Source organism: Coregonus clupeaformis, chromosome 1 (genome assembly GCF_020615455.1).
Source record: "Coregonus clupeaformis isolate EN_2021a chromosome 1, ASM2061545v1, whole genome shotgun sequence".
Lineage (NCBI taxonomy): Eukaryota > Metazoa > Chordata > Actinopteri > Salmoniformes > Salmonidae > Coregonus > Coregonus clupeaformis.
In genome coordinates this window covers 61,657,456-61,671,999 of record NC_059192.1, presented here as the reverse complement: position 1 = coordinate 61,671,999, position 14,544 = coordinate 61,657,456, and the positions used below count along the sequence as shown (strand labels likewise).

General features: G+C 42.1%; 1 protein-coding gene across 1 annotated transcript; it reads right to left on the bottom strand.

Moving 5' to 3' along the window:
* Positions 1 to 6,115: 6,115 nt before the first annotated feature.
* Positions 6,116 to 14,253, bottom strand: LOC121571539 (cyclin-dependent kinase 1). The gene is made up of 8 exons (XM_041883061.2): positions 14,113 to 14,253; positions 13,599 to 13,641; positions 9,227 to 9,383; positions 8,721 to 8,844; positions 8,358 to 8,528; positions 8,074 to 8,237; positions 7,223 to 7,364; positions 6,116 to 6,792 (listed from the first exon to the last, which is right to left on the bottom strand). The coding sequence occupies exons 2-8, from the start codon at positions 13,633 to 13,635 to the stop codon at positions 6,679 to 6,681; spliced, it is 909 nt and encodes a 302-aa protein (XP_041738995.1). The 5' UTR covers positions 13,636 to 13,641; positions 14,113 to 14,253; the 3' UTR covers positions 6,116 to 6,678.
* Between the last annotated feature and the right edge of the window lie 291 nt (positions 14,254 to 14,544).

Sequence of the window (14,544 nt, the reverse complement as noted above, 5' to 3'; positions counted from 1 at the left end):
AATGGCGGGCTGTTTTATTTATATTTTCTTTCTTTAAATGTATGAATAATCTTTATTTCAATGCATATAGCTTAATGTTTATGTATTTTACATTTTCATTAAAAAATAGTTTTAATCTGTGAACATATTTTAGACTTGACCATTTGTGCATTCTGGGTAGCCTAAATACAGCAGATTTTGGAGGTCTATATTGTTTGCATTCATTTTTAACAAAAGTTACAAATTAATCCAAGTCCTTATCAATTAAGCCTAATTGTTGTGCACTGTTTCTGGGGGATCTTAAGTGTCTTCCTATTATTCTACTCTATTGAATCATCACCTAAATGGAGTCACAACCAGGGTTATCTGTACAGCACAGAATGACTGTACTCACACTCTCTATGGCAGGGGTGTCAAACGTCCGGCCCGCGGCCCCGATCAGGCCCGCAAACGGGTTTAATCCGGCCCGCGAGATGATTTTGTAAAGTATAAAAATGAGCTGCAATTTTTCAATAAAAGAAACTGCTGTTCCAATTGTGTCCACTGGATGGCGCAATAGCAATTGTGTTAAGCAAGCAAACTGTTTATACCGGGGCAGAGCAAATACGATCTTTCAGTGGATTTGGACAGCCAGTTGAAGCAAAAAGTAAAGTAATTTATTGCGTTTTCGGTTGCAATTGATGAAAGCACGGACATTACAGATGTTGCACAACTGGCCATTTTCATCCGCAGAGTTGATGACACATTGACCGTCACCGAGGAGTTCGTGGAGTTGGTGCCGATGACAGATACAACGACAGCAGCTGATATTTTCACTGCACTCGTCAGCGCGCTGGACAGGGTCGGAGTGGACTGGTCCCACGCTGTCAGCCTGGCTACAGATGGTGCGCCCTCAATGATCAGGAAAAAAGCAGGCGTTGTGACAAAGTTCAGAGAGAAAGTGCAATCTGCAAATGGAGGGCGTGATTTTTGGACTTTTCACTGTATTTTGCACCAGGAGGCTTTGTGTTGCAAGTCATTAAAGATGGATAACGTCATGAAGGTGGTCATCCAAACTGTTAATTTCATCCGATCCAGAAGCCTGAATCAATGTCAGTTTGACAGCCTTCTCAGAGAGAAAGACCACATCTATGGCCTGCCATACCACACTGAGGTAAGATGGTTAAGCCGAGGTGCTGTGCTGAGGCGTTTCTTTGATTTATGAGAAGAAATTGAACAGTTCATGGAAGAAAAGGGCAAACCAGTGTTAGAATTTCATTCCGCAGAATGGATGCAGGACCTTGCATTTATGGTGGATGTTACTTGAACAAACAGCTGCAAGGGTGCAACAAAGTTGCCACGCAGTATTATGACAGCATACGTTCTTTCAAGTTGAAGCTGTCATTGTGGGAGACGCAACTTGCCGGTGGTGATGCAGCTCACTTCCCCTGTCTGAAAAATGTGTGCGCGACCCAACATGTGGCAGACATGAAGCGGTTCAAAGATAAAATAACGGGACTGTTAAGGGAGTTTGAGCAACGCTTTCAGATTTTTGGTGAACTGGAGAAAGACTTCAACGGTTTTTGTTCGCCATTAACCGTGAATCCCTCTGATCTGCCCGTCAGCATCCAACTTGAAATAATATACTTGCAGTGTGACTCGGATTTGAAGGGCAAATTTGCCGCAGCTGGCTTGGACACATTTTATCAGAATCTCTTGCCAGGTTACCCCCAACTTGACAGCCCTCGCTGCAAAACTGTTGTGCATGTTTGGAACCACATATCTTTGTGAGCAAGTTCTCTGTAATGAGCATAAATAAAACAAAGCTGCGCTCAAGGCTCACGCACAAGCACTTGAATCACATCCTGAAGTTGGCTGCCACTCAGGATGTGACGCCTGATATTGATGCGCTGGTGAAAGCTAAAAGATGCCAGGTATCAGGAGTCAAATAAACTATGCAACCCCACTTAAAGTGCTGCATGAGACACCCTGATATAGTTCTGTGATCTGTGATATACTTCTGTGAATCACTGAGGCATTGTGTGTTTGTGTGTTGTTTGTCCTCAGAATTTCAAATAACTTGAGGTGTTTTATGATTAATAGTGATGTTGTGCTTTTGGACACACTGTCCTCAGGCTCCAGCTTTATGTTTATATGTTTTTATGTTGATGTGCTATTGTTTTTAATTGATTTTTTTTTATTTGTATATTTAACCTATTCTTGACTCTGTGGTTCTTGCACTTGTTTGGGGAACAGGATTTCATTATTTGTATCTACATTTCTGCCTGAGAAATGACACCCTGATATAGTTCTGTGATCTGTGAAACAGTTCTGTGAATCACTGAGGCATTGTGTGTTTGTGTGTTCTTTTTCTTTAGAATTTTCAAATAAACTTGAAGTGTTTTATGATTAATAGTGATGTTGTGCTTGTACTATTTTGGACACACTGTCCTCAGGCTCCAAGCTTTATGTTTTATGTTGATAGTATTAAAACAAAGAAAACAATCTGAAGTTGTTGTTTTTAAGTTATATATACCATGATTTTACCGGTCCGGCCCACTTGGGAATAGATTTTCCTCCATGTGGCCCCTGAGCTAAAATGAGTTTGACACCCCTGCTCTATGGTGACACGTCAGTAAGAACTTTGCAGTCACACCAAGTCCAGATAATGTATCATAAATGTCAAGTTGTAGATATCGCTTGACATTACATTCATTTTAACTGCTCTCTTGTCAGAATGTAGGTAGACTTATAAATGGCATTTTATTGTGGGTGAGGATATGACCTATAATATGAAAAACAAACGGGATATGTTTAATATACAGTGGGGGGGAAAAGTATTTAGTCACCCACCAATTGTGCAAGTTCTACCACTTAAAAAGATGAGAGAGGCCTGTAATTTTCATCATAGGTACACGTCAACTATGACAGACAAAATTAGGAAAAGAAATCCAGAAAATCACATTGTAGGATTTTTTATGAATTTATTTGCAAATTATGGTGGAAAATAAGTATTTGGTCAATAACAAAAGTTTCTCAATACTTTGTTATATACCCTTTGTTGGCAATGACACAGGTCAAACGTTTTCTGTAAGTCTTCACAAGGTTTTCACACATTGTTGCTGGTATTTTGGCCCATTCCTCCATGCAGATCTCCTCTAGAGCAGTGATGTTTTGGGGCTGTCGCTGGGCAACACGGACTTTCAACTCCCTCCAAAGATTTTCTATGGGGTTGAGATCTGGAGACTGGCTAGGCCACTCCAGGACCTTGAAATGCTTCTTACGAAGCCACTCCTTCGTTGCCCGGGCGGTGTGTTTGGGATCATTGTCATGCTGAAAGACCCAGCCACGTTTCATCTTCAATGCCCTTGCTGATGGAAGGAGGTTTTCACTCAAAATCTCACGATACATGGCCCCATTCATTCTTTCATTTACACGGATCAGTCGTCCTGGTCCCTTTGCGGAAAAACAGCCCCAAAGCATGATGTTTCCACCCCCATGCTTCACAGTAGGTACGGTGTTCTTTGGATGCAACTCAGCATTCTTTGTCCTCCAAACACGACGAGTTGAGTTTTTACCAAAAAGTTATATTTTGGTTTCATCTGACCATATGACATTCTCCCAATCCTCTTCTGGATCATCCAAATGCACTCTAGCAAACTTCAGACGGGCCTGGACATGTACTGGCTTAAGCAGGGGGGACACGTCTGGCACTGCAGGATTTGAGTCCCTGGCGGCGTAGTGTGTTACTGATGGTAGGCTTTGTTACTTTGGTCCCAGCTCTCTGCAGGTCATTCACTAGGTCCCCCGTGTGGTTCTGGGATTTTTGCTCACCGTTCTTGTGATCATTTTGACCCCACGGGGTGAGATCTTGCGTGGAGCCCCAGATCGAGGGAGATTTTCAGTGGTCTTGTATGTCTTCCATTTCCTAATAATTGCTCCCACAGTTGATTTCTTCAAACCAAGCTGCTTACCTATTGCAGATTCAGTCTTCCCAGCCTGGTGCAGGTCTACAATTTTGTTTCTGGTGTCCTTTGACAGCTCTTTGGTCTTGGCCATAGTGGAGTTTGGAGTGTGACTGTTTGAGGTTGTGGACAGGTGTCTTTTATACTGATAACAAGTTCAAACAGGTGCCATTAATACAGGTAACGAGTGGAGGACAGAGGAGCCTCTTAAAGAATAAGTTACAGGTCTGTGAGAGCCAGAAATCTTGCTTGTTTGTAGGTGACCAAATACTTATTTTCCACCATAATTTGCAAATAAATTCATAAAAAATCCTACAATGTGATTTTCTGGATTTTCATAGTTGATGTGTACCTATGATGAAAATTACAGGCCTCTCTCATCTTTTTAAGTGGGAGAACTTGCACAATTGGTGGCTGACTAAATACTTTTTCCCCCCACTGTAAATACTTTATCCTATCCCTCATGCAGCAGCCTTTTGTCTTAGAATTGAAAGCCTGCTGTTTTATTTTTCACCCCTTGCCATTTGTAAGCAATGAGTGACAGTCAAAGAATACAAAAGACCAAGAAACTAGGAGAATGGCACATAACAAATCAGTATTCATGTGAATTCACTCCCACTCAACTGTGTTCATTTGCTCGACAGTGCTTCTTTCTTGGTAGTGATTGCAGTTTAGCCCAATGCATGAAGGACACATGATGAACAAAAGGCCTCTTACTGTACAACAGTGATTGGGCACGAGGGGGGCATGTTGCAGATACACACATTCTGAGCAGATTCTGGGATGATTTGATCAAATTCCTACACTTCTCAAGGCATTGTCTGATAACCTGCCCAGTCCTACACAAAATATGTGTTCTGGAACACACACTATTTAATTTAGCTACAGTTCTTCCGATAGCTAAATTGCAGTGGCATCACTTCACTTACTATAGTCCAATGAGCTAGTCCACTTTGAATATTACTTACAGACCACATCCAGCCTCCCTAGCACCTCATTTATCACCTGATATAGAGCTCTATTCAATCAGATCAGCTTTAGCCAACATCCTCATAATGGTTGTTTTGGCAATGTCGGAGGTGGAACTGCATTAGAGCTGTCAAATCCACAAGCGGCTCCTGGCATTATACCTTAAGCGGACATTGCCATTGGCTGCACAGTCGCATTAAGAGAAATCCTATGTAGCCTTGTTTACAAGTTCGAACATTGGAACATGAGTTTCATTATTTTTATATAGCCTACACTTTCTTGTTCTGAACTTCTAACGCAAGTCGGACAGACGGGTGGGGCTTCGTGACAATGATCACCGATTTGACAGCTCCAACGCAGTTCCATATCCGACACTACCAAAACATCAGCTATGCGGGTGTCGGCTATCGCCGATTTAACGCTTGATCTGATTTAATTTAGGCCTTACTTAACAAAATGTGCATTTCAGTAGCTGGTGCAGGTGTCCTCATTACATGGCACAAGTGGGGGTGGGGTGGGCTTTCCTCCTTTGTCCTATATTGTTTCCACAAGCAAGGAGGGAGGCCGATAACATCAGATTGCACCCATCAGACCAACTCCTTGAATTTAGACCAACTCCTCTAAAAAACACTATTTTGCTAAAAACATATTCTCTTACTCTTAAATGTTTGTACTTTACTGTATTTATATTTGGAATATCGTTTTTCAACTGGAAAAGTTGTTGGAGTGGGTCTTTAGAAGTCCAGTGCAGTCCAAATTAGGTTTTTCCTGTGTTTTGTATCATAATGTACAACAGCTGATGAAACTAACACTGTGAAAGTGTGAAAAGATTTGATCAGTGTTATTTCCGGACAGTAGCTGGTCGAAAATACAATCTACACAGGACCTTCTAATCAGCAGGTTTTGCATGGATGGAGTTTTGGCTTGCCTGGTGACATCACCAGGCGATATAAGTTAATAGATCAATAACAAAGATAGTTAAACCTCTACCAATAAGATCTAGTTTACAGGTTAAATATCTCTCCCATTAGGCCCCTCCACTCTGAGTATTGATCCACACTGTGGTTATGCACTGCTTTGGTGCCCTTCCCCTCCCATCCACACTCAAAATTCTTACTTGAGAATTTGTTTTTTGCTCAAAAGCTTTTTTGTTGGACAATTTTCATGGAAAAATATTACAGTAAGGTACCCAATTGTCACCCAGAAATGATTTGATATTGAGATAAAAGGTAATTTCCTACTTTATTGGAGGTGTGGGGGGGGGGGGGTTATCACACAAATCACTCTCCAATTTTTCCTTTTCCTTTTAACAGAGACAGGAACATCCCTGTCCTGCTAGGTAAGACATCCATAACTGACCACCTTATCAGTGGAGTAATTATCACATTTAGAACACCAAGCAGGATGCACACCGACTTCATTTCAGTTTGGGAATACGTGGCACTAACTAGGTTTCCATCCAATTGGCGACAGATTTTCATGCAAATATTCTAAAATCTGCATAGAACAATATTCCCACCCGAGATGTTTCCATCAAACTGGTTTATTGGGGATAAATGGCTGTGCCTGATGACGTAGTGCACATAAAAATAACTTTTGTGATTTAATTCCCATGTATGTATATTTTTTAACATAAACGTTATTTACAGAATAATGAATCATATTAGATAGAAAAAGGACAAACAAAGAAAGGACAAACATACAACAAAAAACATGTACAGATTATGGAGCAATACGCTTCCATAATTGTACTCTCTCAGGTCCTTTGAGTAGAGCCATGTGGCATTTACATCTTGACCGTGCTGGCAGGTAGAGTGGTTTTGTCCAGGTCATCAAAGTATGGATGGCTCATAGCCTGTCTGGCAGAGATCCTCTTGGGTGGGTCATAGATCAGCGTTTTCTATAAATGAGGAAGATAGAAAGTTATGAAGTGACACATTCTACAGAAGGTGGGACATGGTCATTTTCATTTGTATCATTTGGGGTTGCAGGTAGTATAGAGGTTAAGAGCGTTGTGCCAGTAACCGAAAGGTCGCTGGTTCTAATCCCCAAGCCAACTAGGTGAAAAATCTGTCGATGTGCCCTTGAGCAATGCACTTAACCCTAATTGCTCCTGTAAGTCGCTCTGGATAAGAGCGTCTGCTAAATGACTAAAATGTAAATGTATCCTAAAGACTACTGCTGTGCTGACAGAACAATAGGTCTCTTCAATATCACTTATACTATCCAAAACACAACCAGCCCCTTGAAAAAGACAAGTGTGCACAGGGCTTCTACAGTAACAATGTTTCATAATCAATCTGAATAAAAATAAGGTGAAATTGTCTTACAGCGAGCAGATCAATGCCATTCTTGTCTAGGTTCTTCACCATGGAGGACAGGTTCCCTGACTTCCACTTGGGGAACGTGTTCTTGTAGTCAGGCAGAGATTCCACCTCTGGCCAGATGTCATTGTTGGGAGTACCAAGGGTCCTGAATAAGAAAGAAACAACGCTTGATAAATACTTAATTCAAGGAGATCATAAAGATGTCATACAGTATGCCCATCATGGAGCAATTCTCTCAGTGTTGACTGTTTATCACACAACTTGTCTGCCGGTAAATAATTTTGGATGGCTCATTGCCCAGGACAGCTCTATCAAATGTCCTAATCTAGCATCAAAATTGTCTACAACAAAAACATTCAAATGTATTGATTAACCAATCTAGATGTTGGTAGCAGTAGGGTTGGTTATATTACAGATGTGTATATTCATATGTAAATACACTGAATGTACAAAACATTAAGAACATTGCTCTTTCCATGACAGACTGACCAGGTGAAAGCTATGATCCCTTATTGATGTCACCTGTTAATTAAACTTCTACCAGTGTAGATGAAGGGGAGGAGACAGAAATAAAGAAGGATTTTCAAGCCTTAAGACATGGATTGTGTATGCGTGCCATTCAGAGGGTGAATGTGCAAGACAAAAGATTTAAGTACCTTTTACGGGGTATGGTAGTAGGTGCCAGGCACACCGGTTTGAGTGTGTTAAGAATTGCAACACTGCTGGGTTTTTCAACATGGGCCAGCATCCCTGTGGAATGCTTTCGACACCTTGTAGTCCATGCCCCCAACGAATTGAGGCTGTTTTGAGGGCAAAAGGGGGTACTCCAAATGTTTTGTACACTCAGTGCATACCTGAAGATCCTGAAGAGCTGGTCAATCTCTGAGTCTCCATGGAAAAGTGGTTTCTTTGTGGCCAACTCTGCAAAGATTGTCCCGATACTCCAGACATCCACAGGGGTGGAGTACCGTGCAGCCCCCAGCAGAACCTCAGGAGCCCTGTACCACAGTGTCACAACCTGGACACAAAGACACAGTTAATGATGCCATTAACATTTACGTGTACACGTGATAGCATAACTTTACATGTGTATCTGCTAATGCTCTTTGGAAATTAACTATGTGGTGTTCTGGCTTACCTCGTGGGTATATACCCGGACTGGCACCCCGAAGGCCCTGGCCAACCCAAAGTCTGCCAACTTGATCACTCCCTTGTTGTCAATCAGCAGGTTCTGGGGCTTCAGGTCTCTGTGGAGGACCCTTCTACAGTGGCAGAACAGGATGCCCTCCAAGATCTGGTACAGATAGCTCTGGATGGGGTGATAGTAGCAGAGGGTTAAAATGCACCTACTGGCGAGAAACACTTTGTTTACAGTCCGATACAACTTGAACTAAAACACTAGGTTGGTATACTAAGAGCAGAAAGTGAAGAAGAAGAAAAAAAACTGACAAAAACAAAGTTATGTGCATCATGACTGCCCCGCCCTCAGTGGGGTCCATACCTTCACAAGCATGGGGTCCATGTACTGGCCCGAGGGGATAGAGTCTAGGTATTTCTTCAGGTCCATGGAAAGGAACTCAAAGATGAGGTACAGTCTGGACTCCTGCATCAGCACATCTAGAAGCCTGTTTGGAGACAAAACACATGGGAAACATATGCTATTTGTTTATGTAGACACTACATTTACATTTTAGTCATTTAGCAGACGCTCTTATCCAGAGCGACTTAGTTAGTGAGTGCATACATTTCTTGTTTTTCTTTCATACTGGCCCCCTGTGGGAAACGAACCCACAACCCTGGCTTTGCAAGCGCCATGCTCTACCAACTGAGCTACATGGGGCCTAGAAAGCTAATATTATATGGCAAGTGCAAGACTTGCTCAGGGCCTATTTGGAATAATGGTGTGTCTGAGCTTTGAACTGATAAGACAAATCAAGTCTACTTTCTTGCTGCCTGGCTACTGTAAACACTTTAGGAACCCAACAGACACAAACACACTGTACATACCGTACAACATTAGGGTGCGCTAGCTCTTTGAGCAGAGAGATCTCTCTAACAGCCGTGCTTGGCACTCCCTCCTCCTCACTCTCCAGTCGGATCTTCTTCATGGCCACCACCTGGCCTGTCGACTTGTGTCTTCCTTTGTACACAACCCCATAGGTACCTGGAAATCACAGGAACAATCATGCTTTACTATGTTGTGTAGCTAACTTGATCAATAACGTATAGTGGCAAGCGGTACTGATGCACAAAGTCTGGAACCAACAGGACCCTGAACAGCGTTTACCCCCAAGGAATTAGACTGCTAAATAGTTAACCAAATATCTACCCGGACTATCTGCATTGACCCCCCTTTGTACTGACTCTTGACTCATCACATACAGTGGGGGAAAAAAGTATTTAGTCAGCCACCAATTGTGCAAGTTCTCCCACTTAAAAAGATGAGAGAGGCCTGTAATTTTCATCATAGGTACACTTCAACTATGACAGACAAATTGAGAAGAAAAAAATCCTGAAAATCACATTGTAGGATTTTTTATGAATTTATTTGCAAATTATGGTGGAAAATAAGTATTTGGTCACCTACAAACAAGCAAGATTTCTGGCTCTCACAGACCTGTAACTTCTTCTTTAAGAGGCTCCTCTGTCCTCCACTCATTACCTGTATTAATGGCACCTGTTTGAACTTGTTATCAGTATAAAAGACACCTGTCCACAACCTCAAACAGTCACACTCCAAACTCCACTATGGCCAAGACCAAAGAGCTGTCAAAGGACACCAGAAACAAAATTGTAGACCTGCACCAGGCTGGGAAGACTGAATCTGCAATAGGTAAGCAGCTTGGTTTGAAGAAATCAACTGTGGGAGCAATTATTAGGAAATGGAAGACATACAAGACCACTGATAATCTCCCTCGATCTGGGGCTCCACGCAAGATCTCACCCCGTGGGGTCAAAATGATCACAAGAACGGTGAGCAAAAATCCCAGAACCACACGGGGGGACCTAGTGAATGACCTGCAGAGAGCTGGGACCAAAGTAACAAAGCTTACCATCAGTAACACACTACGCCGCCAGGGACTGAAATCCTGCAGTGCCAGACGTGTCCCCCCTGCTTAAGCCAGTACATGTCCAGGCCCGTCTGAAGTTTGCTAGAGTGCATTTGGATGATCCAGAAGAGGATTGGGAGAATGTCATATGGTCAGATGAAACCAAAATATAACTTTTTGGTAAAAACTCAACTTGTCGTGTTTGGAGGACAAAGAATGCTGAGTTGCATCCAAAGAACACCATACCTACTGTGAAGCATGGGGGTGGAAACATCATGCTTTGGGGCTGTTTTTCTGCAAAGGGACCAGGACGACTGATCCGTGTAAAGGAAAGAATGAATGGGGCCATGTATCGTGAGATTTTGAGTGAAAACCTCCTTCCATCAGCAAGGGCATTGAAGATGAAACGTGGCTGGGTCTTTCAGCATGACAATGATCCCAAACACACGGCCCGGGCAACAAAGGAGTGGCTTCGTAAGAAGTATTTCAAGGTCCTGGAGTGGCCTAGCCAGTCTCCAGAACTCAACCCCATAGAAAATCTTTGGAGGGAGTTGAAAGTCCGTGTTGCCCAGCGACAGCCCCAAAACATCACTGCTCTAGGGGAGATCTGTATGGAGGAATGGGCCAAAATACCAGCAACAGTGTGTGAAAACCTTGTGAAGACTTACAGAAAACGTTTGACCTGTGTCATTGCCAACAAAGGGTATATAACAAAGTATTGAGAAACTTTTGTTATTGACCAAATACTTATTTTCCACCATAATTTGCAAATAAATTCATTAAAAATCCTACAATGTGATTTTCTGGATTTTTTTTCTCTCATTTTGTCTGTCATAGTTGACGTGTACCTATGATGAAAATTACAGGCCTCTCTCCTCTTTTTAAGTGGGAGAACTTGCACAATTGGTGGCTGACTAAATACGTTTTTTCCCCCACTGTACGCTACTGTTATCTATGCTGTTGCCTGGGTCACTTTACCCCTACCTACAGTGCCTTCAGAAAGTATTCAGACCCCTTGACTTTTTCCACATTTTGTTACGTTACAGCCTTATTCTAAAATATATATATTTTTAAATAATATCTACACACAATATCCCATAATGACAAAGCGAAAACAGGTTAGACATTTTAGCAAATGTATTACAAATAAAAAAACAGAAATACCTTATTTACATAAGTATTCAGACCCTTTGCTATGTGACTCGAAATTGAGCTCAGGTGTATCCTGTTTCCATTGATCATCCTTGAGATGTTTCTACAACTTGATTGGAGTCCATCTGTGGTAAATTATATTGATTGGACATGATTTGGAAGGGCACACACACCTGTCTATATAAAAGGTCCCACAGTTGACAGTGCATATCAGAGCAAAAACCAAGCCATGAGGTCGAAGGAATTGTGTCGAGGCACAGATCTGGGGAAGGATACCTAAAACATTTCTGCAGCATTGACTGTCCCCAAGAACACAGTGGCCTCCATCATTCTTTAATGGAAGAAGGTTGGAACCACCAATACTTGGCCGCCCGGGGGAGAAGGGCCTTGGACAGGGAGGTGACCAAGAACCCGATGGTCACTGACAGAGCTCCTCTGTGGAGATGGGAGAACCTTCCAGAAGGACAACCATCTCTGCAGCACTCCACCAATCAGGCTTTTATGGTAGAGTGGCCAGAAGGAAGCCACTCCTCAGTAAAAGGCACATGACAGACCGCTTGGAGTTTGCCAAAAGGCACGTAAAGACTCTCAGACCATGAGAAACAAGATTCTCTGGTCTGATGAAACCAAGATTGAACTCTTTGGCCTGATTACCAAGCGTCACGTCTGGCACCATCCCTACGGTGAAGCATGGTGGTGGCAGCATCATGCTGTGGGGATGTTTTTCAGCGGCAGGGACTGGGAGACTAGTCAGGATCGAGGCAAATATGAAAGGAGCAAAGTACAGAGAGACCCTTGATTAAAACCTGCTCTAGAGCGCTCAGGAACTCAGACTGGGGCGAAGGTTCACCTTCCAACAGGACAACGACCCTAAGCACACAGCCAAGACAACGCAGGAGTGGCTTCGGGACAAGTCTCTGGACGTCCTTGAGTGGCCCAGCCAGAGCCCGGACTTGAACCTGATCGAACATCTCTGGAGAGACTTAATAATAATAATATGCCATTTAGCAGACGCTTTTATCCAAAGCGACTTACAGACATGCGTGCATACATTTTTGTGTATGGGTGGTCCCGGGGATCGAACCCACTACCCTGGCGTTACAAGTGCCATGCTCTACCAGCTGAGCTACAGAGGAAATAGATGTGTAGCAACGCTCCCCATCCAACCTGACAGAGCTTGAGAGGATCTGCAGAGAATAATGGGATTAACACCCCAAATACAGCTGTGCCAAGCTTGTAGCCTCATACCCAAGAAGACTGTTGTCGCTGCCAAAGGTGCTTCAACAAAGTACTTAGTGAAGGGTCTGAATACTTATGTAAATGTTATATTTCAGTAAATTAGCAAACATTTCTAAAATCCGGTTTTTGCTTTGACATTATGGGGTATTGTGTGTAGATTGAAGAATCCTGTCTCGGAGCTCTACGGACAATTCCTTCGACCTCATGGCTTGGTTTTTGCTCTGACATGCATTGTCAACTGTTGGACCTTATATAAACAGGTGTGTGCCTTTCCAAACCATGTCCAATCAATTGAATTGACCACAGGTGGACTCCAATCAAGTTGTAGAAACATCACAAGGATGATCAATGGAAACAGGATGTACCTTAGTCTCATAGCAAAGGGTCTGAATACTTATGAAAAATAAGGTATTTCTGTTTAATTTTTAATAATTTGCAAACATTTAAAAAGAACTGTTTTCGCTTTATCCTTATGGGGTATTGTGTGTAGATTGCTGAGGAAAAAAAGAAATTTTAGAATGAGGCTGTAACCTACCAAAATGTGGAAAATGTCAAGGGGTCTGAATACTTTCCGAAGGCACTGTATATGTACATATCTACCTCAATTACTTCGTATCCCTGCACATCGACTTGGTACTGGTACCCCGTGTATATAGCCAAGTTATCGTACCCATTATCGTTCTATTATTTTTATATCTGCATTGTTGGAAGGGCCAATAAATAAACATTTCACTGTTAGTTTACACCTGTTTACGAAGTATGTGACATAAAATTTGATTTGATTAACAGGTTGTCATAACACAAGGAAGAAAATCAAATGACATGCACACAAATCTAGCAAGCTAGATATATCAAGTTCAAAATGATCTACATATTATTCAAACTAGATAGCAAGTTTGGGGGGGGGGACACAAATCAAAATTGAGGAAATAACATACCCTCTCCGATTTTCTCTATTTTCAAGTAATCCTCCATTGTTCCCTGAAAAAAAAAACAGGCTAGGTTACAAAAGCCATTCATGCCATTTAAAATCAACGATAGGTCAAAATATCCAACTTAGTTTGTTGGAGGTAACTACAGTAAGTTATGAAACCTCGCGTAATCAACAAGTGTTATGAAAAGAAGCATGAAGTTTGCGTTAATGATTACTAGTAGGTAGTTAGTTAGCTATCTAGATAGCCAGCCAACATTGAACATTACATTAGGATCATTACTCGATAACAAAACCTAGACAGTATAACATTACTTTGTGACGTGATGTGACGCCTTGTTAGTAATAATATCCTCGTTTTCACATGCTGTGCATGTGCTAGTTAGCTAGCAAATGTTTCCCACAATGCTATCGTGCTAGCTAGTTAAATTGTCAATTTCATGATGACAACTGCTACAATACCATCCATCAAACGTTAAACAAACCTAATACATGTTGCTAAAAAGGTAAAACATTTATACCGTTCTTCCAATGTCGTTGTGTAACTCGACTGTTGTTGAATGGAAAATGAGTGTGGCTCTATTGCAGTCAGCTAGCTAGAGTACTACTGCTGGGTGCATTCTATTCGAATTGGCCGCGGGGCAGCTAGCTTTCAAAACCAAGCAATCACGTCGCTCGGTGTCTTTCAAAAGCGCCAATCGGGAGGAGGCCAACTCAAAGCAGGATATGATGATTTTAAAGTTTAAACAGAGGGAAAAATTGAAGCGAGAGGGGAAACTCGGCCTAAATCTGTCTCTAGCAGGTGGCGTTTTTTTTTGCCCACCATGCTTGGTTTTTGTATGGAGGTCAATGAGTGTCGAATTTGGTCAACAAAAATGCAATTGCTTATGTGCTACGTGAGGCTTATTTGATCGAAAAAAGTTTCGTAATGCTTAGGTTGTTACGATTGTACC

What these genes read in the sequence shown, in the direction of transcription:
- LOC121571539 (XM_041883061.2), bottom strand. Translation starts at nt 13,635, where the DNA reads ATGGAGGATTACTTGAAAATAGAGAAAATCGGAGAGG. An exon ending in GCGCACCCTAATGTTGTACG is followed by an intron (nt 8,845 to 9,226) that starts GTATGTACAGTG and finishes GTCTCCAAACAG; the next exon opens with GCTTCTAGATGTGCTGATGC. An exon ending in ATGGCATTGATCTGCTCGCT is followed by an intron (nt 6,793 to 7,222) that starts GTAAGACAATTT and finishes CCTCATTTATAG; the next exon opens with AAAACGCTGATCTATGACCC.